We start from the raw sequence: 24,395 nt of genomic DNA, 5'->3' as shown, positions 1-24,395 counted from the left end.
AAGTTGACAGTTTTCTTCACAGCTTTATTTTTTCATATTTTTTGTTTTACATGACAAATTGATATAACCTGCAGTCCAGGCTGTCATTCAAGAGATTAGTAAAGATATCTAAAACACAGGAATTCAAAATGCGCTGTACATTTAGCTCAGGGTTATTAAGAAAAGAATTTTAAAAAATCTTTCCTGGCAATTTCTCAACAATCATTGCAGGACCTGAAAAAAGCGAATTTACATTTGCAGTGTCCTGCAGCGTCTCACTGCTGCCTGAATGCTGGGAGAATCTCTGCTCCGTTCTGCAGCTTGCTGTGTATGCTCAGGAACCTTGTTGGCTGTCCAGGTGGTTTATATTCCCTAAGGAAGTTCTAGCTGCACACAAGCTACTTAATGTATTTATTTATTTTGTAAACTAACACAATTTTAACAATCATTTGTCTAATACTATTTTCTTAATGTACCTTTATTTTTAGTGTTTCCAGTCACTTGGAGTGGTTATTTTTGCAATTACTCAAATACCTTTTATTTTTATTATTATTATTATTATTATTATTATTATTATTATTATTATTATTATTATTAATCATTAATCTGTGTTAAGGTGCTTTGATTATCTGTTTAGGAGCTGCTCATCAGTTATAGTTTGCAGCCAAAGACTAATACAGGCTAGATCAAAGTGTCTTTATACTAGTAAGCACCAGCACCATCTAGTGCACAGCTAGTGTATTACCAGCAAAACGAAAGGAAACGTCATCCAAAGTGGCAGACCACTAAATGACCACGTTTGTTATTCTTGCAATACACTAGTGGTGCACTAGGTGGTGCTGGTGCTTACTAATAAAGAGACTGGTTGATCAAGCCTACATTACATGTGTGTATCATTTCCACTGCCTGGCGCTCCCGGCAACCGCTGCCCACGGCAACAAAACAAGGTGTTTCCACGGCTCGTCCGAGCGGCTATCTGCTCAGGTTTTGTATCTCATCCTCCATGTAGCCAAACTGGCTGCAAAGGAAGTGCATCATCACGTAGCCAGTGTTTACTGCCGTGATGAAACATGTGGAACTTGATATGTAAACACTAGGTGATGTTAGCCAGCAGCTGCATAGGTTATTAAGGCACTTCTTTAAGATGTATTGTGGTTTTACGTTTAGCAGTGCAACGCTTTCATTTTTTAAACACAAACTGAAAGCTATAAAAAAAAAACCTAGTGGGAACGAGGCATTCTTCAGACAAGCAGCTAAAAGTGAAGAGCAGCTCCTGAACTCCGAGTCACAACACAGACTTGAGAAATGAAACTAACACAGTACGGCTCATTGCAAGAAGAAGCTCTCCGAATCACTGGAAACATCATAGAATGTAAAGGAAGCAGCAAAAAAAGTTTGAAGCTAGTTATTCTTAAAGTGGCAAAGCCTTAATGAACACGTTTCATGAGGTGTGTATGAAATGGGTTCAAAACAAATACCCCAAAAGCAGCCTTAAATCTGCTTCTCTGGTCTACCAAAAGCGGGTTTCAGTAAATCCCCGCAACGTTTAGCAATCAGATTGGTTGAGCTCTGATCTAGTATGCCAAGAAATGCTATTTACACAAGACCATTAAACACAAAACAAAAGAAATCTGCCTCTTTTGGTGTGGATCCCTAGTGCCCGGTTTGTGGGTGTGGTTTCTGTGAAAGCTCCTCCTATACAGAGTGTTCCGTGCTCCCTGGTTGGCTCTCACAGGCTTAGGGGGGAGTGGTTAGAGGTCCAGTCGGCGGTTGATGAGCAGGGAGCAGGAGGAGAGGGCGCCCCCTAGCTTGGAGGTCTCGCTGCAGGAGGTGGGGAGCAGAGTGTAGTCTGTGAGCTTCTGAAAAGCCTGAGAGCAAGAGTGAGGGAAAAGAGTGTGTGAGAGAGAGAGAGAGCGAGAGATACACACAATGGTTATTAAAGGGTAACACACGTAATAAACCATTTACACATTCTAAAACATTTAACAAAGTGATTTATTTTTGTTTTATGTTAGTGCAGTGGGTTAATTTAAACAATAATTTGTCAAAATGAAAACACTGGAACTAAATAGCAGTGCAGTTGTTACATTGTCTCAACATTTTGATGGAGACAGACACAGACAGTCACAGACACACACACACAGAGTTACACAAGTACAGACAGGCAGACAAACAGACAGGCAGACAGACAGGCAGACTCACAGCAGCACTCTCTGGGTATTCCTCTGCGCTCCGGTGCAGCAGGTAGTTGCTCTTTGACCCCACTCGGACGTAGACGCAGTTAGCCGCAGCATCGTCAGGAACGGTCAAGATCTCGTAGTGGTGGTCAGTGAGCTGCTCCATCGCCTGGTCAGGAGAGAGAGAGGGAGGCATTACCACTGCCTCACTCAATACCAGGGCTGAGCATCCTGGCACATCTAGCAAACCAGTGGCACAACATCTGCATTACAGGAATGGAAATAAGACTCCCATTGCAGAGCAGTTTGATCCATTCCTGATTTTACTGAGTTTAATAAGACATACCTGAACTTGTAACCTGTACGCTGTGGCTGATCAAGCTTGTAGTAAAACCTGGAATGGGTGAAACTGCTATAGAGTAGGAGTTTAATTTCCATCCCTGCATTACAAATATGGTTATGAGCACTCAGGAGTCCAGACCAACTTCAAGACCAGATTGAATTAGTCAGTTTACCAAGAATACCTCTTACAAGCCAAGGACATTTTGCCACACGATTTAGGACATAAAACGTACCAGAATGTATTGCGATGCAAGTTAAAAAAAAAAGCCTGAACTGTCCCAAACTGTCCTAGTGTACATGGAGTCATGTGGTAACCCTCACTCTAAGCAGTTTGAATCTTCCAGACATCCTTGCTAACTCGGTAACATTCACTCAGTCGTGGAGCACCTCAAAGTGGCAAAGCCTCAAGAGCGACTCACCTTGAGTGCTTGCTTGGCCGCCTCGCTGCTCCCCGTCACGATGGTGTCAGGACCCCCCATGCTGCAGAAACTCTTGAGGTGCGCGACTCCGCTGACAGGCACAGTGGAGACAGCAAAATCCTGCAAACGAGGACCCACAGTCAGGAGGAACTGGAGCTGCTGCAGTACTAGATATCACCACAGGGGGAACCACAACAGGTGGAGCAGCTGTCCAGTCAGTAATGATATTTTTAGCTCTAAATTAATTAATTAAAATCATTGTCTCTTTCTTTTTCTCTCACTTTCTTTCTTTCTTAGAATACAGTTGTATACCAAATATTTAGACTGTCTCAATTTACTCCAGAAACCAAAAATCCAAACAGTGATGCATATCCCATACGAAGTCAAAGAGGACGTCTTTACTTTCAGGCCAACACCTGGCACACAGTACTCACCCTAAAGGTATCAGCGACAAGCTCGGCTCCCTTGTGATTCGTCCACGAGGAAATCCCCACAAAGAACTCCCGCCCTGATCAGACAGACAGGGAAACAGGAAGTGACAACATAAACACAGGATGTGAGGCTGTGAGATTGAACGAGAGAAGAGAAAGGAAATGAGGAGAGGCAGGAGAGTGGTAGGGAGCTAGGAGGGGAGAGAAGAGAGAAGGTAGGGAGAGAAGGGGAGGAGAGGAAAGGGGTAGGGGAGAGGGGGGGAGAAAGAGAGAGAGAGGTGGGAGAGGAGAAGGAGGGACATCAGAAGAGAGTCGGGGAAGCAGAGAGAGGCAGCAGTTTGTAACCCAAGCACACTGCTGAATTCATGCCTTATCCACATTGACAGCACTGTGATGTGCACAGGTTGTGCAGTTGAAGGGGCTTCACGGATGGCAGTTTACCTGTAAAAAGCACATCGCTGCCATCCAGAGTGGCGTTCTCATCATCAGCACCTTCAACCACATGCAGCTTCAGCTCCTCCAGCACCTTCCTCACAGCCTCGGTCTGCAAGAGAGCCAGGAGACACTGAATACTGTGCCTTACATCAGCCACTATCCCTGATCAGAGTTACAATCCTTACCTCTTATTAGCTTTATTAACGTTATCATATTTACAGCTCTGGACAAAAGTCTTGCATCACCTAGAATTTTAGGATTGAGACATCATCTAAAAAAAAAAACTAAAAAAAACTATATGATCTATTATGATATTTTATTTGACATCGTGTTGTCAAATAAACTATAAAATGATATTGCAAAAGTCCACCGGAAGCCATAATGGCAGTACAGTATTTCATGTTTCAAAATGTCACATTTTTCCAATTTTTGTCAGCTTATTTTAAGTACATGGAAAACTACAAAGCGGTATGTAATCCAATATGTTAACGTAACATTATTCAGCAGGTTTCATTCGACTTTATGACGCAAAATGAGTTGATTCTATAGGTGATGCAAAACATTTGGTCATAGCTGCACACATTCCAAACTGAAGCAGAAAAATCAAACATCCAGAAGATGTTATTCAGAAGGATAGGGGCCGGTGAAAATATAGCTAGGATTAAAGAGAATGGATTTTGAAAGTTTAGCTAGCACTGCTTTAAAGATGTAACATTGCAATAAATTATTAAACTGCTTTGAACAGGAGGTAGGCTAGAACTTCAATTAAAGGTCAGTATTCAAGTTCAGCTCATAGCCACTCCCACCCCTCCCAAATTCTCAGCTGCCATTGGCCAGCTGCGATCAGCAGCAGATGGTGCTAAACCCCGCCCTCGCATTTCCCGCAGGCAATTCAATTAACCCCCCGAGACCCCAGACAGAATTGAGCATCAGTTTGTAATGAGTGATTAACACTGCATGCTATCAAAATGACACCGTATTTCATCTGTTTAATATGCTGTTAAGAGTGTTCATTCTCTAGGGCTTTTTCTGCTCTGATTGTGCCTTGAAAAATGACCACTAGGGGGGGTGCTGCTCTCATTTTTGCCTGATTTTTTAATTTATTCATTAATTAATTTTTTAAGAGATTTTCCCCAATCTCAACACTGACACAGTGGGAGAAAGAGAAGAGATTAGAGTTGGACCCCCTAGAGGGTCGGGGGGGGGGGGATAGGCAAGCTGAGGTTTGGGTTGATTTATATTCTTACAGACAGACACAGTTATTCGATTTGTTTGGATTTGAGCCGGAAATCTGCTGTGAATATTTCATCTCTCAGTGGACACTGGCAGCGAGCCAGATAGCGCTCTTCTCCGCTCTCTCTCCACCCCCTTTGCTCCCTGACTGTGTGGCGAATGCAGTGTCTCTCCCTCTCTCTCTGTGCTGTGTAACCCTCTCTCCTCCTCTCTCCCTGCTCAAAGGCTGCGTGATGAGAGTGGTATCACTACTCTCCTCTCTCCTCACCTTTCTCCTCCTGTCCTTGTTCCAGGGCTGTGTGATGAGAGCTGTATCTCCCTGTATGACGGCTGTATCCTCCCCTCTCCCCTCTCCCCTCTCCCCCTCCTCACCTCTCTCCTCCTGTCCTTGTTCCAGGGCTCTGTGATGAGAGCTGTATCTCCCTGTATGACGGCTGTATCCTCCCCTCTCCCCTCTCCCCCTCCTCACCTCTCTCCTCCTGTCCTTGTTCCAGGGCTGTGTGATGAGAGCTGTATCTCCCTGTATGACGGCTGTATCCTCCACACTCCAGCTCTCCGGCAGCGTGCTGTCAGCTGGGATCTCTATCAGCTGCAGCCCCAGTTTCTGCCTCAGGATCCCAGTATAGACTCCGTACTGGCGCTGGGCTTTGGCCAGATCCACCTCCTCCCCCTCTCCTCCTGTCGCTTTACTCTTCCCGAAGGAATCCGGGATTCCTCGGACCACCGCGTGGGTGAACTTCCCGTATCCCGACGTTCCGGCCATTTCCAAATCTGATGGTAAATTTCCTGGATTTTTAAGGAGGCTGTGATATGTGTGATTTTTGCAGTGGCCTCTCTGTTATAATCTACAAAAGACAACAATTAAAATCAGAGCCAAGGCTGTAAAGGTTTAAACACTGCAATGGTAACCAGGACTACAAATCCTAAAAGGATCAGTCTTTAACTGAACAGTCACCTTGGGTTTGCAATTCTTTCACCCGAGTTCAGGTCTAGCTGCCTGCCACAGACAAGGGTGACACAGGCTAGATCAGCCATCCTCATATTAATAAACTCCAACAAAACTAAACTTCACCCAAAGGGTCCGATCTCTATATGCTGGGAGAATCTCTGCTACATTCTGCAGCTTGCTGTGTTGGCTGTCCAGGTGGTTTACATTCTCTAAGAATCACCTAGCCTGTGTTACATATATGTCAATGACAAGCAACTAATATAGTTGAGGTGCTAAAAAAAGACTAAGGAATTGCAGCAAGAAAATAAACTTGAATATTTGACACATATGGCAGGGATGGAAATAAGACTCCTACATAGCAGTTTCACCCATTCCAGGTTTTATTATGAGCTTGTGTGGCTGATTAACCTCAAGCTTGTGTGGCTGATTAACCTCACAGTAAAACCAGGAATGGATCAAACTGCTATGCCATGGGAGTCTGATTTCCATCCCTGCCATATGACATCTTGAGAGGCTATTTCATTTGGGGTTCTTTCCAAGAACAACGAAGGCGTGTTTGCAGAGTTGTGTGAGCGTTCCTTCTTGTTCATAAGAAGTTAAACGGTGTTGAGCTCATGACGCTGCGGCTCACACAACTCGTTTTGCAAACTATTTTAACCACACCAGCGCCTGTTTTACCGTTAACTCCAAGTGTTTTTCGTCAAACCAGAAGGGTTAATCGACCATTCTCCTCAATGCAAATGCACTAGCGGTATTATTATATGCAAAATCAAAGAAAGAGTCCCAAACGGCGAGGCGAGGCCGCTAGCTATCGGATGGCCCGTCAGATGCAATAATGTCATCCCAGGAACTACGGGTTTAATCTGAGCTGCAGGGCGGATGTCGACAGAACAGATGCCCTCGCCTTGTGAGGTGCCAACCCGACAGGGGATTAATCGCTCGGTAATTATGTTTCAATTGTTTTCGACGCTTTAAAGGCCGCTGAACAAACTGAGAATCATGCGGAGCGTTTCTCTGCAATATTCTTTTACAAAATGAAACGGGTTAAAAGCAACGACGCGAACAGTCAATTCAACTAAAACTGGAATCAGAGAGGGGGCTTGATATGATGTGATAGAGCTATACGTGCATGTGTGTGTATACTGTGATAGAAAAGAGGACCCCGCCCATCCACGCTTACTCATAAAACCAAGGAGAAGTGAGAGACGGTATTTAGATTTGTTAAAACGCAACCAAAATGCATCCCCTATAAAATAATCATTAAAAATATATAAGTATATTAATTTAATACTGTTACCTTTTCGTGTTGAAGCCAGCGTGTATCCCGTTTCTTTCTTTCTCTTTGTCCCACCCTCGCGTTCCTCTCTCTCTCCGTTTTCTATCTCAACACAAACTCCGCTATCTGATTTATATTAATCCCCCTCAGATCCGCCCACCTCGGTCTCTCAGGCTTCATTGTTTGATTTCTGTGTGTGTGTGTCCCTGCCTGCCTCTCTCTTTTTCCCCACCCCTCCCCCTTCTCCTGTATTATAAAGTTACAGACTCGTTATTCAACCCAAAACAGAATGCCTTGCCAGTACATTCCAAACTTGTACGATAACCGGTGTCTCGTCCGCCAGTATATTTCTATAGACGGGGCTAAAAAGTTTTTTTTTTGTTTGTTTTTGTGATCTTTCGTCTTAGAATCTGGTTTTGTCTCTCTCTTTCTCCCGCGAACTGCCCATAACGAAACTGAGGACCATTACATAAAAGTATATTATATATAAATATATATAGCTGTTGTATTAATTGTTCAAAAAGATGGATCTCTCAAAATAGTGATCCTTTTTTCCCCCCGTTAAAATAGCTTTATATGTCTTTGCCACAGCTTGTGTGCCTGCCTGCCTGCAGCTGAAACTACCTGCCTCTAGGGAATGTACACAAACTGGACAGCCAGCAGGGCCTGGTTTCTGATGATGCAGGGTGCACAAAGGCGAACAACTATGGAAGAATGTAGTAAATAATTAACTTGCAAAATATTTTAGTGTAACGCTGTAAACATAAACACAACCTAGAACGAATATCAAACGGAGTTTAATCATTAACCCCTTCAACTCCAGATGTAATAATGTGTCAAAAAAAAGTAATTTATATTTCAACCCCTGAAATTCTTAGAAAAATAATATTATATAGAAAACTAAAATATAAATCATAAATCATGAACACTTTAAGATTCTTGAAATACACCCGATACAGTTGTTTAATTTCTATTTTGTTTGGGAGTGGTTCTTTAAGACGGCTGCCTGTAGATTTTGCATTGGTCTGCATGTACAAAGGCACAGTTTTTGTCGCTCATATTCAGAAAAGTGAGCGCTACCTAATATATTAAAATAATACTCGCTTGTATTTATTTTACGTCGCTGTAGCCATTCTTACGTATTTTTGGCGTTACTCGTTCTTTTTACGTTTTAACAGCAGAATAATTGGTCTTGCAGGTTCTTAGGTAGTGCTTGCTTTACCTCGCTCAAGGTCCGTTGTTTTTAAATTCCTCGCCCAGCCAGACCGGATTGCTTTTGTCCGGTCATTAAATTTCCATTCGCCGTCTCTAAAATCGCTTTCCCCGTTGATAATCCGTGCAGGTCTTAGCTGTGTTTCTTATAAATAACGAATCCAATGTCCGTGTTTCGCTGTGGTTAGTTGATTTTTCTTACTTTTAATTTTAATATAAAAAAAAAACACAAAAAACGGCCACTCTCCGTGGACGAGATCACACTGCTTCCCACTCAGTATAACACTGTGCTGTCCAGAAAGAAACGAAAAATACGCGCAAAGTCTCCCTCTAGCGTTCAAAACTCAAAACACAAGTCAAACATGATTTTAACTCGTTCAGTACTGGACACAACTACAGTACCGGACACATACTGCATTTAAAATAAAACTCACTGCGATTTTGATATCTTGAAAATGTACCAACAATGTAATTAAAATAGCAAAGTCTGATTACATTTTCAAATACTTTGGGGTATAGCTGCTATGGTAATTTCAGTTCATTTTCACTGTGTTATAGCTGATGTTATGGTATAGCTGCTAGCTAGCAATAGCAAACCCGTGATCCATACAGGTCTTGTTCATTAAGAGGTGATTTTTGCTCGTTTTGTAATGTTGCAGCTTGTGGTATTACAGTAACACAAGCGGAGGTTGAGGGTGGAGTCTGGTGAGTCACAGGGGATTATATTAATACTGTTCTGACAGGAGATTTTGGCTGGGAACGCTGAACATCTGAATTAGAAGCGTAAGGATTTGCGCAACACACCATCTGTCTGGCTGTCTGTCTCTCTCTCTCTCTCTCTCTCTCTCTCTCTCATCTCCCACAAGATCACGCCTTTTCTATCTTTCATTTTTTTCTGTTTTTCTTTCTTTTTATCTAAGAGCGCCTTGTCGCAATTTCAGGTCACAAGCGATTATTAAAAACAGATGTACTTCCGCCCCGATAAAAATAAACACATTCTGCACGAGTGATATACATTATTTGCATATTTCATCTGACAACTGCTAGACCGTGAAAGTATAACTTAATATTGACCTGTTGTTTTTCAGTTTTTTTTTTAATTACGGTAAAAGTTGTTCAATAGTTATTATTATTATTATTATTATTATTATTATTATTATTATTATTATTATTATTATTATTTATTTATTTCTTAGCAGACGCCCTTATCCAGGGCGACTTACAATCGCAAGCAAATACAAAATACATTCAAGTGTTACAATACAAGTAATACAATAAGAGCAAGAAATACAATAATTTTTTGTTCAAGTGTGACAAACCACAATTCAATAATACAGCAGATGTTGTGTAAAATACTTTAAAAAAAAAACGATGTGCATTTACTAATACAGAAATAGAAACTAGAATGAATCTACAAATACAGTTTAAAGTCAATATTAAGGTAAATGTACCTTTAAAATATGATATTTGTTTTACAGTGACGGGCTACGCTCGTCTAGAGCACAGTGTATTTGCTAGAATAACAAGTGGAAACTTGACCCAAAGTGACAGACCCCGCTGACTCTTCTATAAGCACACAGATCTGGCCTAGGCTGCAGGCAGCTGGCGGTGAAAGCAGCTCGCGCAGTTTATGAGTGTCTGCAATAACAAGCGTGACTGCAGACATGCACAAAGCGAAGGGAGCAGAGCTAGATGCACGGATTCTGTACGCTGCGCTTGCAATGCTGTGCTAGCGCGGTGCTTGTACAGGTCTGCAGCGTGCCGTTGCTGTATCTCATGTGATCTCCCCACAGCAATTGCTTTCATTCTAAGCCTCCCTGTTTTGTGGCAGTCTGTTTCCAGTCATGAGATCACATCAGATGATCTCCATCATGAATTGAATCAACAGCCATTAGCGCTAATTTAATAACCCCACCCTGACGAGCTGGAGGACAGGCCCTAAAGGAAAGCACAGAGAAGATAATGAACCAGCTCCTTTTAAAATATTACTGCTTGGATAGCCCTGTGCTACAGCACAGTGTAGGACAGAGAAGATAATGAACCAGCCCCTTCTCAAAATGTATTGCTTTAGTACCCCTTGGTAAAAGCACAGCACAGTGTAGTAAAGCACAGAGAAGATAATGAACCAGCCCCTTCTCAAAGTTTACTGCTTTAGTATATCCTAGTAAAAGCACAGCACAGTATAGGACAGCGAAGATAATGAACCAGCCCCTTCTCAAAATGTATTGCTTTAGTACCCCCTGGTAAAAGCACAGCAGTGTAGTAAAGCACAGAGAAGATAATGAACCAGCCCCTTCTCAAAGTTTACTGCTTTGGTATCCCGCTGGTAATAGCCCAGAGTTTGTAGTAAAGCATAGTAAAAACACTGCAAAGTGTAGTAAAGTGTGGTAAAGATGCGAGCATTGTCAAGCATAGTGACTGTTCTGTCAACTCTAATGTAATTAAATATACTGGGGGGGGGGGGGGGGTGGAGTTTATATATTGGGTTTAAACAAAGACGCTCTATGAACTTGCAACACTCGGACTGAGAGAGAGAAGGAAAGAAAGAAGGAAAGAAAGAGTCTCTTCATGCGTCAAATCCTGTTATTCGCGTTGATGGTTGCCACTCTCTTCCCTTTGGGTGAGTCAAGCCGCTGCTGGATGAAATAATCAAACAGCAAGCAAATAAAGGATGGCACTGTTGCAGAATGTGTTTATTTTTATCGGGGTGGAAATACAGCTGTCTTTATTAATCACATGTCATCTGAAGTTGATTAGAAAGAAAGAAAGAAAGAAAGAAAGAAAGAAAGAAAGAAAGAAAGAAAGAAAGGACAGATTGAGCAAATACAGAAATATCTGCACAATATAACACTAATATTGTAGTTATTCTCTCTTTCGTATGTTGACAGTTTCTAGCTGCCGTTTGTGGTCACTAATTCTGGACTAGGTTTAAGATATGATCTGATCTGTCCAATTTGTTTCTCTCGCGCTCTCTCTCGCCCCCTGCAGGAGAAGGCTTGAAATGCTACACCTGCGTTTTTCCAGCTATCTCCCCAATCGACTGTATCAAATACCCCAGAACCTGTCCTTCTGGAAATCGCTGTCTGTCCAGTGCTGCTATCGGCAGGAAAGGTTTGTCTCGCTGTCTGTCTGTCTGTCTGTCTTGTAACAAGATTTCCTCTACCAAGATGGCGGGTGTTAGCTTCAGTTCAACTGATGTCCATTACTAGGACTTGCTTTATCAAAATGGCTAACTTTCTTAGTCCGGCAATCTAAGGTCATATAGCGACCTGTTTTCAATTCGGCCTCCTGGTGAAAATCTATAGCAATGACACCCTCAACTTGTACTTTTTAAAAATTCTATTTGTATTTTGATGACACATCTTTTTCAGATTCTTTAAAAAAAAAATAATTGAAAAAATCACACCAGCATGAATTTTAATACAAACAATACTACTTATAATAATACTAAGAACATGATACTAGAACAACGATACTACTACAAATAATAATAATAATAATAATAATAATAATAATAATAATAATAATAATAATAATAAAGGCTTTTTATTGTGCCAAACAACTAAATTAAATAATCAGTAGCCTCAAAATACATTTGATTTTTGCAATTACTTACATATCTCGTGTTTTCTATAATTTGAGAAGTCTGTGTTCCTTTGACGAGTTCAGGCACGGCTCTTCAGGTCTAGTTGTCTGCCACAGACCCGTGTGACACATATCAGCCCCAGTATCTTTGTATCTTCGTGTGTACATGCTATTACAATCGCCCTCTCATCGCCCCCTGCAGGTGGATTACAGATAGTGCTCTATGAGAAGAGCTGTGTATTGCCCACTCTGTGTGGCCTGACAGGAGAGAAGTTTGCCATGGGAATCAACTTCACCTTCACAAACACCTGCTGTGATACTGACCTGTGCAACAGTGCCCCCGTATGGAGACAGAAGAGTAGCGCACCCTGCCTGGCACTGCTCAGCCTGATAATCACAGCAGTGATTACTTACTTTTGAGTTGCTTTTAACAAGTATATATAATCCATGTGTAAATACACCAGATTCACAAGTTCTGATGATAACATGTAGATTCACAAGGTAGAATATAACCAGAACTGTATCCAAACGACTATGACCTAACTAATACATGCTAGTATTAAGTTTAATATACATGATTGTGTTACATAATAATAATAATAATAATAATAATAATAATAATAAAGATTTAATGTGTAATGGTCCTTGTTTTAATGGATACACTGGACTGATATGTATTTCAATCTAACTTTTTTGTTTCTTTTTCTTTAGATTAAATACATCTGGTATTAAATGTTGTTTAAACGTGTTTTGTTGTCTAAGCTAAGGCAGGGGAAACTGTGTTTTGTTGTGTTAATTTTATTTATCACAGAACGTAGAAAACCTTTTTAAAAGTTTACCCCTAGACCTCAATAGAGCTCTCAGAATCATGTTTAACCTACATCAATAGAACCGGTAACTTGGCCCCCTGCTGCCCTCTAATGGATGTAAAAAATATTACATTTGTTCAATGTGGCATTCCATAATAAAATCACTAGGGGGCAAAGCTTTCCAAGGACAAGGCTAATGGATGCACTGCGGTGCAGCAGATGTAGGTTAGATACTCGTTATGATAACTGCCAATACACAACAGTGATGTGATTAGTCTGCTTTCCCCTAGAGCTGCTAAATGAAAACTCAAAAACTGACCACATTCTGAAACAGAGTTTTATTGGGGACGGTTTTTACAAAAGGCACTTATGAAAAACAGGCTTTAAAACTAAACACGAGGAGGATAACCACCCACTGAACAGAAAACACTGAACCTGTTCACTCCCAGAATCAAACATCTTAACAAAAAAACAGAATTACTGAAGTCATAACAATTAAAGGGACGGGTCACGCTATTATTTGTCTGGCAAAAACAAACAAACAAAAAAAAAAACACTTAAGCTAAAGTCTTTTTAAAGGAGCTTCTAATCACTTCTTTTACGATGTTGCCCATCTTTCTTATTACAGTTCCTAAAAACAGAGTTTAAAAGCCCTTTGATAAACTCTGTTGTGTTTAATCTGAATGCAGGAGCTGTTTCAGTTCTAGCTGGCAGCTTTACCTTCATACAAGAAAAGTTAACAATTCAAACTTTTCATATGCGGTGGACCTCAGCGATTGTATTTCTATTTTTTAAAGCAAATCTCTTTTTGGAGCCCTGTATTCATTCAAATGGACTTTCCCACTTAAAGAAGACGCAGAGCTGGATGTGAGGCAAGGTGCTGGCTTCGTTTAGGTTTATACACACTTCCTTTTCCATAGACTGTACTTGTTACACAAGTAGCCAACGTGTCTGTACAGCAGCAAGAACCAGCGCCACCTAGTGGGCAGAGACTGTAGACGGAATTTAAAGCTACGTGCTCTATTAAGACAAATGTATTTTTATTTTATCAGATGAGGGAGAGGGAGAGGGAGAGACCCCTCCTGTATTACTGAAACTCAGAAAGGAGTTAGCTAGTCACTTGGTCACAGATCTGGAGTCAATTATTACAATGACAGCCTCACTGTTTGCTGAAATTGCACTTACAATGCTACTGTGTTCAATTAGTTACAGATATGCTGCAGTAATTGCATTTATAATTACACTGAATTGTAGGATACATAGCTCCACACATGAACAAGCTTACTCTGTTCATTCTACCAAAGCAGGAATCGCAGGTACAAATACACAAGCATACTATAGAACGTTTTTCAAACAAACGGGGTCACTTAAAAGGGGTTGAAAATACGAGAACGTTTGCTCAATGTGAAACGCAACGAGGAACTGTGAATGATTGCGCTTGGAAAGGTGTGTAACTGAACTAACTGATCAATTACAATTGCTTGGTCCCTTTGAGAATTCAAATGTTCCCTTTATGTTTTTGTGTATAAGTGCAGTCTATATTACAAATCCATCAGCCAATATGAAATGCCTTGTATATAATATATTTATTTCTCACTGCATCTACACAATCCTATCTTTGCAAAAGTATAGCAATCAAAGATTTTAACTTGTGTCTCAGTGTGAGTGTGCGTGCACATGTGTGTATATTTATAGCACTTGGAAGATTAAAAAAAAAATAAAAAACACTCACACCCCCATAATGTTAACCCGATATATCTTGAGCATAAATAATCATGATCAAACTTCCTGGTTGATCCCTTCGCTCCTGTGCAGTTTAGAAGAGAAGGTCTACACTACATGGGAGTCAATACAGAGTCCTCGTGAACACTACAGAGACGGGCAGAAAGAAAAACGAGAAATAAATAAACACTATAAACAAGCGCGTGGGTGATGCGTGTGTCTGTCCCTGCCTCTGTGTCCCGTTATTTCAGCGCTCGTGCTACGGACGTGTAGGCCTGCTCGATCTCCAGGTCGGCCGGGCAGGTTGAAGAGAACTCCTCCCTGGCATAAGCAGAGTCCAGATAGCGCCAGAGAGAGGAGAGCGAGCGCGGGATCTCGAACCCGCGGTACTTCAGGCACACCACCTGAGGGGGACACAGACACCTCATAACAATCTATAATACAATCCATCCGACAGACAATAAAACACACGTCATTGCAATCTGTTACAGAATACTACTACAGACTGACAGACAGTTCAGCCCCATCTATAATGCAATCCTACAAACAATGAGACAGACAGACACTTTCACCATCTTGAATACAAGACCTCAAACACGCCATTGCAGACAGACAGAGAGGACAGGCAGAGACTCAGACACAGACCGCCCCCCCGCCCGCCCGCTCCCTCACCTTGACGATGTGCAGTTTGGGCAGCAGGTTGCAGTCGGCCAGCGTGAGCTCGTCTCCGTCGAGGAAGTGGCGAGTCGAGACGCTCTCGTCCTCCGCGCTGTTCTCATCAATCTCCTCCGGAAGCAGAGTACTCAGGAATCCATCCAGCTTCGCCAGGGCTTTGAGCAGCCCCTTCTCCAGAGCTGAGAGAGAGAGGGAAGAGAGGGGTGAGAGGGGAGAGGAGAGAGAGAGAGGGGAGAGGAGAGAGAGAGAGAGAGAGAGAGAGAGAGAGAGAGAGAGAGAGAGAGAGAGAGAGAGAGAGAGAGAGAGAGAGAGAGGGGAGGGGAGAGAGAAGAGAGAAGAGAGGAGCTCAGGAACCCGTTCAGCTTCTCCAGGGCTTTGAGCAGCCCCTTCTCCAGAGCTGAGAGAGGGGAGAGAGGGGTGAGAGGGGAGAGGAGAGAGAGGTGAGAGGGGAGGGGAGAGAGAGAGAGAGAGAGAGAGAGAGAGAGAGAGAGAGAGAGAGAGAGAGAGAGGGGAGGGGAGAGAGAAGAGAGGAGCTCAGGAACCCGTTCAGCTTCGCCAGGGCTTTGAGCAGCCCCTTCTCCAGAGCTGAGAGAGAGAGAGAGGAGAGAGGGGTGGGAGAGAAGAGAGGAGCTCAGGAACCCATCCAGCTTTGCCAGGGCTTTGAGCAGACCCAGCTTCAGAGTGAGAGAGAGAGAGAGAGAGAAGACATAGGGAGTGGGGGGGAGGGGGAGGGAATGGGAGCTCAGGTATACATCCAGCTTCTTCAGGGCCGAGTGAGAGGCTGACAGAGAGAGAGAGGGGGAGAGGGGAGGACTCACTGTCGTTCATGGCAGGGTTGGAGTTCTTGATGTAGGCTGAGAATTTGGAGAAGACGTCCAGACCGGCTGTGTTTGACTCGGGGTTCTTAGCTGCCAGTTTGGGGAACCTGCGAGAGCACAGAAACACAACAGTAACTACGCAACACAACACAGACACACACAATACTGCAACACACTGATTACACAACTCATGGACACACAATTACAGAACATAGACGCATATTGCATCTAGACAACAAAATAACTAGACAAGATCACTACAGGTCCCAGTGTGTGTGGTTCTGGTTGTGCCTCTGTGTGTTTGGACTCACATGGGAGAGCCCAGTGTCTCCTCAAGGAACACCTTGATCTTGTTGGTGTGTGTGTGTGTGCGTGCGTGCCTGTGTGGCTCTGATTCTCCTCCACGGTGTAGTTCAGACTCACTTGGGAGGGCTCAGGTTCTCCTCCAGGAACTCCTCAATCTTGTTGGTGTCAGTCTTCACCTCCGTGCCGTAGAGGAGGAAGGGGGGCTGAGCGCCGGGAGCCAGGTCCTTCAGCACCTCCGGCTTCCTGCAGGGAGCAGAGAGAGGGGGGATTAACACACACAGAGAGGGAAGGAGGGTGAATAAACACACACATAGAGAGAGGGAGACAGAGGGCGAGGGAGGAGATTAATACAGACACAGGTATATGTGTGCAGTCTGTGATGGACTCACTTCCTCATGTCCACGGTGGTCACGTTGAAAGTGACTCCCTTGAGCCACAGCACCATGAAGAGTCGCTGAGAGAAGGGACAGTTTCCAATGCTCTGCCCATCGAGCCCCGCCTGCAATACAGAACAGAACAAGCAGAGAGGGGCTCAGTACAGCGCAGTATACCCGAGTACAGCACACCACAGCACAATGACTGCAACCTACACTTCAACCAAGCCAGAGAGACATACTCACAATAACAGGAGTTTCAGAACTCCCTCATCCTGGTCAGGTATATTACTGGAATGACCAGGTAGGTGCCTGGAGTCTGAACATCACACCCCTTAGAAACCTGCTCTGAATTGCAGCATCAATTAGGCACACCTCTGAGTCTGTAGGGTTATTAATAAGTGTTAGTCATGCAGTTATGAGAGTTTATAACCCTGCTCAGACTCCTGATGATTTAATCAATAGACTATATTAAGGGGAGCTCTGAAACTCTGGACTGGGTGCAGCAGGGCTTGTAAGAGTTTATAACCCTGCTCAGACTCCTGGCTCCTGATCACTTCATCAATAGACTATATATTAAGGGGAGCTCTGAAACTCTGGACTGGGTGCAGCAGGGCTTGTGAGAGTTTATAACCCTGCTCAGACTCCTGGCTCCTGATCACTTCATCAATAGACTATATATTAAGGGGAGCTCTGAAACTCTGGACTGGGTGCAGCAGGGCTTGTGAGAGTTTATAACCCTGCTCAGAGTCCTGGCTCCTGATCACTTCATCAATAGACTATATTAAGGGGAGCTCTGAAAGGGTGCAGGTTTGGTGCCCTACAATTGGACAGGCATCTTTCTTTCTATATAAAAGTAACACACAGGTGTACAAACAGTAGTTAAAAAGCTTCAGATGACAGTTTTGACTTTCCCTTATTAGTTATCAAAACAGTAACATCTATTACAGACTGCTAGAGATCTTTCAGCCAATCAGAGCACACGTTTCTCCTTCTGTATTCCATGGCACATACCAGAGGAGACCCTATTTATGACATCACCATGCCAGTTTCAGTTTTGACCGTGCTGTCTTGTCTGTATCAGCACGGCTGACCTGCCCATCATACTCGGCGTAGGTTTACAAAAGCACTGTATATGACATTAACATTTCCACTTCAAGACCATGTCACTGACATACGTTGCATAAAATATATTCTAAACAATGAAAGCAGTAAAGGCATGAAAGAGGATATCCTGTTCTCAGCGAGCGTTTCTTTGTGAATTCCTCATTGAAACTCTTTTCCTGAAACCTGGTCATTCACTTCCTGTGTGTGGAGCAGATGTAAATGCAACGCAGCTCTCACATTACAACCAGACAGACAATCAGTGTCTCCTTGGTAACCCAATCAGAGAAAAAAAAAAAACACCATTCAGTCCATCAGAGCTCGTCCAGTTCCTAGCAGCTGCTTGATCTCAGAACGTAGTCAAGTTGGGTCTTAAAGGACCCTAATGATTCAGCATCAACAACGTGGCTAGGTAACCCTTTCCACAGCCTCTCTACTCGCTGTGTAAAGAGGTGTTTCTGACCCTCTGTTCTACGTCTAGTTCATTTCCAGTCCTCTGGTCCTGGTTTCTGTGCTTAGTATTGGTTGGGTTAATAGTCAGCTCCTTGATTTTAAAGTCCTCCCTAATTAGGGCCCTTAATCTAATAAAGCCCGTCCATCTGTCTGTCTGTCGCACTCTACAAAATAAACATGATAACTGCCTTGGTTTTGCATACAGTTTTCACGCACCTTCTTTGTTCTAGAGCAGGGTTTCCCAGTCCTGATCCTGGGGACCCCCTGTGTCTGCTGGTTTTCATTCCAACTGAGCTCTCAATTACTTAACTAGACCCTTCATTGAATTGATCATTTGCTTAACTAGAACTTTGTACTTGTTTTCAGCTCTTAAAGTTGCAGATTTCAAGTTAGCTATAACATTTGATAAATAACTTGAACCCTGTAGCTTTCAGATTTACCGTGCCTGACAGTGCAGGTGATCAGGGAGGCAAGGCGGATTTTTTATATTATGTATTTAAGTATTTATTTATTTACTATTTCATTTATTTACTTAAAGCTCATTTAGTTCATGGTCTTATTATTGGAACTCTATTTATTTCTCCTCAGATTTTAACTTTTACATTAACACTACCCCTTGGTGTCATTACATTGCACTGGACAGAGGTCAGTAGTTACTTAGTCATAGGTATACACTTTACGGTGATGTAAATGCATAAATAGTTATTGAAAAATGTAATCTTTTTGTCATTTCTGTGCCATTTGATATCCCAGCATGTTCTGAATTACTGAAATAGTTACTGGAAAAAAAGGGTCTTCATACAGCAACAGATTACTACTGTATCTCTTGTGGGGACAATCTTTTATCTGTTGCACCATAATCTGGGCCCGGACACACTGAAATGGGATAGTACATTGTTACAGGGAATGTGTTCTTTTTTACCATGTTCTGAATTCTGTAAACAGTTTGAAAATAATATTTTTCAAGTTCTATGCTTTTAAATGATATGGTTTTATGATGATTAGATCAAACTTGAATGACTATGACTCTTAGAAACAAGTGTTTATAGCATAGTATTCTAAACCTGGCTTTGAAAGGGTTAATGAGTGTAATTTGTTTTATATAAACAGCGTGAGAGTCTGTTCCCCAAAAAGCAAACACTGTCAGCACACGTGGTTTCTAAAGCACACCTCTCAGATTACACCCATTTCAAACAGTACAGGGAAGCACAGCCCGTGATAACAACCACCACCGGCTGGAAGGTAACGCAGCTCCAAGCACCATTCCGTTCACAGCTCAGCCGGAAAGAGTGTTGCCATGGAAACCGAGGAAGGATCAACGGCAGAACGTAAAACAGACCAATCTAAGAGGGAATTCAATCTGGGAGTTTCTGACTTGAGGTTTTTAACCAAAACAACACGGATAACACACAAGCTGAAACAGTGTTTATACAGTAACATGGTACTAAACCCCGTTCACACTGGCACTCCTACCCGAGTCACAATCCTGCGTGGTGTGAAACCATGTACCCGGGTCGTACCCGGGTCCCAGCGACCCACCTCAGGATGTGAGTTGACACGACTCGGGTTGAGCAAGACAAAATGCTTGATGACCGTTCACGAGCCCACGCAATATGAAACAGCCACTCCTGCGTGAAGGTTTCACTTCCGCAAGGAACATTTCTGTTTAGCTATATGTTTGTTGATTGAGACACGCCATGAGCCAGATTGCAGCAGGGATGAAGAAACGTTTGCTCTAATCAACATTTGTGCCGACGGTTCAATCCAGAGAAGCTTGGATGGAAGCGTCTGTAACAAGCTGCTTCCAGGGCATTGATACGCGCGTCGTGCGCTTGCGTCTGTCGTCCAGGTCAATGCTTTATCAAAAGCAGTGTGAAATCACATACCCGACCCGCGTGACACCGGGTCCTGACCCGGGTAGAGCATGCCAGTGTGAAAGGGGCTCTAGACTACTATGTTGTGCCCACTCCCCATCTGGTTCATAATGTAGTTTACTGTATTTTGTGTTCACTTCAAAAATGTCTACAAATATAAATGGTATAAATAAACACTGAAACATAGAAATCTTGGTGTCAAACTGAACCTTATCCCACAATCCTGTTCAGTTTGACACACCAGACTACATGTAATCCCTTCTTGGTGTCTGTGTTAATTTAATACTACAGTATTACAGAGTTTAGTCTCATTAAAAGATGTTGAGAATTAGACTATCCCACAATCCTGTCTTTTTCTCAATAGCTTTTAATGAAAATAAACTCTGTGATAATGTAGTATTAAATTAACACAGACACACGAGAAGGGATTACATACAGTGTGGTGTGTCAAACTGAACAGGATTGTGGGGCACTCTCTGCCTGCAGTTTTAAAGAAACTCTAATCTGGAAGAGTACGTGAACTGGCGCCAATAAATTATGCTAATGAAGAATGTAGTGCTGACATACCAACAGACATACATAATCCATTAACTAGTGTTAATGGACCACGTTTCAAGCCTGTCAAGCCTGCCCTGGACAGGAGGGTGCACCCTTTCACTTAGGGATGAGGGAGAGTGCAGTTCAGTATCCATGCCTCAAGCCTGCCTTGGACAGGAGAGTGCACCCTTTCACTTAGGGATGAGGTAGAGTGCAGTTCAGTATCCATGCCTCAAGCCTGCCTTGGACAGGAGAGTGCACCCTTTCACTTAGGGATGAGGGAGGGAGCAGTTCAGTCTCCATGCCTCAAGCCTGCCCTGGACAGGAGGTTGCACCCTTTCACTTAGGAATGGGAGAGTGCAGTTCAGTCTCCATGCCTCGAGCCCGCCCTGGACTGGAGGGTGCACCCTTTCACTTAGGGATGAGGGAGGGAGCAGTTCAGTATCCATGCCTCAAGCCTGCCTTGGACAGGAGAGTGCACCCTTTCACTTAGGGATGAGGGAGGGAGCAGTTCAGTCTCCATGCCTCAAGCCTGCCCTGGACAGGAGGGTGCACCCTTTCACTTAGGAATGGGAGAGTGCAGTTCAGTCTCCATGCCTCGAGCCTGCCCTGGACAGGAGGGTGCACCCTTTCACTTAGGGATGAGGGAGAGTGCAGTTCAGTCTCCATGCCTCGAGCCTGCCCTGGACTGGAGGGTGCACCCTTTCACTTAGGGATGGGGGAGGGAGCACTTCAGTCTCCATGCCTCAAGCCTGCCCTGGACAGGAGGGTGCACCCTTTCACTTAGGGATGAGGGAAGGAGCAGTTCAGTCTCCATGCCTCAAGCCTGCCCTGGACAGGAGGGTGCACCCATTCTCTTAGAGGGTGAGGGGGACAGTTCATTTTCAGTACTGTAAAGATACAAGCAACCTACAAACCAAATAAACGGTCAGAAAAGCCGAGCAAAAATACACCAAATGTGTAGTTCTGATTAAATAAAAGCTTCATATGATGTGCTTCGATAAATAAAACCCGCCAAAACGAACACTGTGCACTAGCAGCCCACGCCCCTCGTTGTTTGAAAGAGGAAGAGAAATTGAAACTTTAACAAAGTCCCCTTTCACTTACTCGCTGGAAAAAAAATGGAAACGTGTCGCCAAATGAGAAATGACCACTGCCGCCCTATACACTGTAGACTGGTAGAAAAAACACAGCACCACACCCCCCCGAAAAAACAAAACATAGCCCTGGGGAAAGTCTACGTGCTTCACTTCCTGAACAAAGCTTAATTTAACATAGAGTTCTCTCCTCAGAATCAGAAATAAGCATTCGAAAACCATCGCGAATTTACAGTACCTAAACTGTACGGCGCAAAAAAAATCTGCACATTAGTACCACCGAACATTCTGGAACCAAACCGAGATCACAATTCAAAAGCTTTTAACATGAACAGTTAATGCGTGACATTAAAATGTTCTTACCTTTACAAAAAGTTCCACTTGCGGTAACTCTGCGTCTGCCATGGCGGTATGGTTACTGACGTATCACAACCGTCAAAATAAAATTAATATATATATATATATATATATATATATTGTATATTAATGTGTTTGTTTTATATATATATATACAATAAGACGGTATAAAATAACCTAGATCTGTATTAAAAAAAAAAAAACAACGTTGTTTTGGGAGTTTACCTTCCTAAATGTGTAACGTAATAAAAATTTAAATAAAAAAAAATCACCTTTCGTATCTCTTTATGCGTAAGTAAGTGTAAATATGGACGGGTGTGCTTCTAGTTTCCTGCACAAGTATGATGTTCTGTTCTGAATCGTTCCCTTTGCTAAGGTCGTTTCCTTCCTTACTTCCTGATTAGAAATCGCCCTGCACTGTAGTTTAGTGCTAGCAACGGATTTGCTTGAGGCCCCACCCCGTTTCAACAGCGTGTGAGAGAAAGAGAGAGAGAAACGCAGGCTGCAACAAGGTTGAAAGAATAAGGGCGTACTGAACTGTGCAAATGACGTCAGGAAAGTTGCCAAATGTCCGCTACAACCCGTGATCCCACTATGGTACAGTTGCAGTGCAATTCTAAAACAGTCTAGAGATCTCAAACTGCAGTTAAATAATGTATGGTTCAAAATATATTATCATCACACTATATGTCTCGGGCAGTATTGCATGAGTGGCGAAGCTGTGCTAGTCTATGCTGGGGAATAGTAAAACGTTTGAAAACTGTTTGAGATGATAATCGGTGCTCGAATCAGGTTTGCAAGATCATTGGTTTTCCATTTCTGCTCGGGCAATCTGGATATAAGAAATTGGCTTTTTTTTTTTAAAGGTACATTTATAATTTTAGAGGATTTTCTACAGTTTTTTTTCTGTCTGAAATTGTTTTGTTTTTTTTCTTAAGATTAATAATGTGCAAGTCCTTTAGCGAGGACCTGCGATCTCTATAACATTCCTCGAGACTTTAGATTGACTTTAACTGTGTTAGGGCCCCTGGCTGCATAGAATTTAAGTGAGGGGTTCAGGTCGCGACCTAGTCTGTGGTGCAGAGAAAGTTAATTTAGTTGTAATGTTAGTGTTGTGCCAGTCAGTGAATATACATTCTGGAAAATGAAAAAAATAACATTTAAAGAATAAAACAAACAAACGTGCATGTTATTTTGCTGATGAGAGGTAACTTGTCAATATGGGTTTCTAGCTTATTTTTGTGTCACTGAGTCAGTTGAGCCATGGTGTGCCAATATATTTGGTTCTTAAAGGTTTTAACATTATACAAGTACAGTCTTTTCCAATGAATTGTATACCTGATAACTGTATTGTCCTGTTAACTTTAAAAACGTGAAGCGCATTTCTTATGAAAATGCACGTGCAGTGGATTCCTGTTAATTGCACATCCCGTGTGTCAGATAGTTTTATGCATTTAACCAGAATATGAAATTACATGGCACATATATGTACATGTTCATAAAAGAAAAAAAAAACGTGCTGCACAATTGTGTACAATTTTCATGTATACAAATGAATGTATCTGTAATACGCTGTATATGTTACTGATAATTGCATATTCTGGTTAATTACATACAGGTCTAAAGGATGTGGCAACACTGACTCAAATTATGGGACAAAAAGTAAGGGTCACTAAAACGTGAGCCCGAAGTGACTGTAGCACAGCCACTCAGCGTGTTCCTCTCAGATTTCACAAGTACACATGAACTCCAGTATATAAACAAAAACAGCCAACTTAAAATATGTAGCTTTATTAAATTCAAGACAAACAGATATTATACTCTAAACGTCAGCGCTTATGTCTTTAAACTAGATTTTCAATGCTTAAAAACATTAGGTTACTAGAATGATTGACTGTGATGCGGTGCTCCTTCTAATGGATTTTATAAAGGAAACAAATATCAAACACAACAATGCCATGCTTCACAATCAAATGCTGTGGTTCTTATTGTGCTGTAGTTGTAGGTGTCTGATTTGGCAGTAGCCAGCACTTTGTAAACTGGTCCACTGTAGTTGATGTTGCACGACAGCATGCATACACAGTTGGCGTTGTAACTTTCATCACACCACAAACCTAATAGCTGAGTTTGGTACTGCACGTTGACATCGCCATCAAAGGGGGAGCTGTGGCACCTGCTTTATAACAAGAAAAAAACCCTCAAAATTCATTAAGTCCATCATAAAAAAATAA

General features: G+C 42.5%; 4 protein-coding genes across 11 annotated transcripts in view; 2 read left to right on the top strand and 2 right to left on the bottom strand.

The window, feature by feature from the left end:
- Positions 1 to 3: 3 nt before the first annotated feature.
- On the bottom strand, positions 4 to 12,156 carry LOC131709090 (N(G),N(G)-dimethylarginine dimethylaminohydrolase 1-like). 7 transcript variants are annotated; one of them, XM_059010946.1, is made up of 7 exons: positions 12,070 to 12,156; positions 5,486 to 5,861; positions 3,790 to 3,892; positions 3,352 to 3,425; positions 2,918 to 3,037; positions 2,182 to 2,325; positions 4 to 1,847 (listed from the first exon to the last, which is right to left on the bottom strand). In XM_059010946.1, exons 2-7 carry the CDS (start codon positions 5,777 to 5,779, stop codon positions 1,731 to 1,733), a joined length of 852 nt encoding a protein of 283 aa, XP_058866929.1. In that variant the 5' UTR covers positions 5,780 to 5,861; positions 12,070 to 12,156; the 3' UTR covers positions 4 to 1,730. The 7 variants fall into 7 exon arrangements, with proteins under 7 accessions (XP_058866929.1, XP_058866933.1, XP_058866928.1 ...); XM_059010950.1 differs by lacking the exon at positions 12,070 to 12,156 and adding an exon at positions 8,464 to 8,750 and having other exon boundaries at positions 5,486 to 5,787; XM_059010945.1 differs by lacking the exon at positions 12,070 to 12,156 and adding an exon at positions 8,464 to 8,749.
- Positions 10,948 to 12,792, top strand: LOC117433703 (protein Bouncer-like). Its single transcript, XM_034909944.2, has 3 exons — positions 10,948 to 11,073; positions 11,442 to 11,564; positions 12,241 to 12,792. The coding sequence occupies exons 1-3, from the start codon at positions 11,022 to 11,024 to the stop codon at positions 12,456 to 12,458; spliced, it is 393 nt and encodes a 130-aa protein (XP_034765835.1). The 5' UTR covers positions 10,948 to 11,021; the 3' UTR covers positions 12,459 to 12,792.
- A 378-nt stretch (positions 12,793 to 13,170) lies between these two features.
- Positions 13,171 to 22,752, bottom strand: LOC117433698 (chloride intracellular channel protein 1-like). 2 transcript variants are annotated; one of them, XM_059010940.1, is made up of 6 exons: positions 22,171 to 22,728; positions 16,758 to 16,867; positions 16,486 to 16,611; positions 16,063 to 16,169; positions 15,242 to 15,423; positions 13,171 to 14,973 (listed from the first exon to the last, which is right to left on the bottom strand). In XM_059010940.1, the coding sequence occupies exons 1-6, from the start codon at positions 22,210 to 22,212 to the stop codon at positions 14,812 to 14,814; spliced, it is 729 nt and encodes a 242-aa protein (XP_058866923.1). In that variant the 5' UTR covers positions 22,213 to 22,728; the 3' UTR covers positions 13,171 to 14,811. The 2 variants fall into 2 exon arrangements, with proteins under 2 accessions (XP_058866923.1, XP_058866924.1); XM_059010941.1 differs by lacking the exons at positions 13,171 to 14,973; positions 15,242 to 15,423 and adding an exon at positions 15,588 to 15,829 and having other exon boundaries at positions 22,171 to 22,752.
- The window catches only part of LOC117964866 (mutS protein homolog 5-like), a 36,877-nt gene continuing 35,233 nt past the window's right edge, over positions 22,752 to 24,395 (top strand). Inside the window, exon 1 of the mRNA XM_059010942.1 lies at positions 22,752 to 23,030. Coding sequence (XP_058866925.1) covers positions 22,934 to 23,030 — 97 coding nt within the window. The 5' untranslated portion in view covers positions 22,752 to 22,933. The remainder of the gene's footprint in view (positions 23,031 to 24,395) is intronic.

The sequence above is a fragment of the Acipenser ruthenus genome, chromosome 41 (genome assembly GCF_902713425.1).
Source record: "Acipenser ruthenus chromosome 41, fAciRut3.2 maternal haplotype, whole genome shotgun sequence".
NCBI classification, from domain to species: domain Eukaryota; kingdom Metazoa; phylum Chordata; class Actinopteri; order Acipenseriformes; family Acipenseridae; genus Acipenser; species Acipenser ruthenus.
Note: the sequence above shows the minus strand (reverse complement) of the source record. Positions and strands in the feature narration are given on the sequence as shown.

Excerpts from the sequence above, each read along its gene's own strand:
- LOC131709090 (XM_059010946.1), bottom strand. The coding sequence starts at position 5,779 with ATGGCCGGAACGTCGGGATACGGGAAGTTCACCCACGCGGTGGTCCGA. Across the intron at positions 3,038-3,351 it reads TTGTCGCTGATACCTTTAGG|GATTTTGCTGTCTCCACTGT; the intron begins GTGAGTACTGTG and ends CCTCGTTTGCAG. Across the intron at positions 1,848-2,181 it reads AATACCCAGAGAGTGCTGCT|GCTTTTCAGAAGCTCACAGA; the intron begins GTGAGTCTGCCT and ends TCTTGCTCTCAG.
- LOC117433703 (XM_034909944.2), top strand. The coding sequence starts at position 11,022 with ATGCGTCAAATCCTGTTATTCGCGTTGATGGTTGCCACTCTCTTCCCT. Across the intron at positions 11,074-11,441 it reads TGCCACTCTCTTCCCTTTGG|GAGAAGGCTTGAAATGCTAC; the intron begins GTGAGTCAAGCC and ends CGCCCCCTGCAG. Across the intron at positions 11,565-12,240 it reads TGCTGCTATCGGCAGGAAAG|GTGGATTACAGATAGTGCTC; the intron begins GTTTGTCTCGCT and ends CGCCCCCTGCAG.
- LOC117433698 (XM_059010940.1), bottom strand. The coding sequence starts at position 22,212 with ATGGCAGACGCAGAGTTACCGCAAGTGGAACTTTTTGTAAAG. Across the intron at positions 16,868-22,170 it reads AAGTGGAACTTTTTGTAAAG|GCGGGGCTCGATGGGCAGAG; the intron begins GTAAGAACATTT and ends TCTGTATTGCAG. Across the intron at positions 14,974-15,241 it reads CCAAACTGCACATCGTCAAG|GTGGTGTGCCTGAAGTACCG; the intron begins GTGAGGGAGCGG and ends TGTCCCCCTCAG.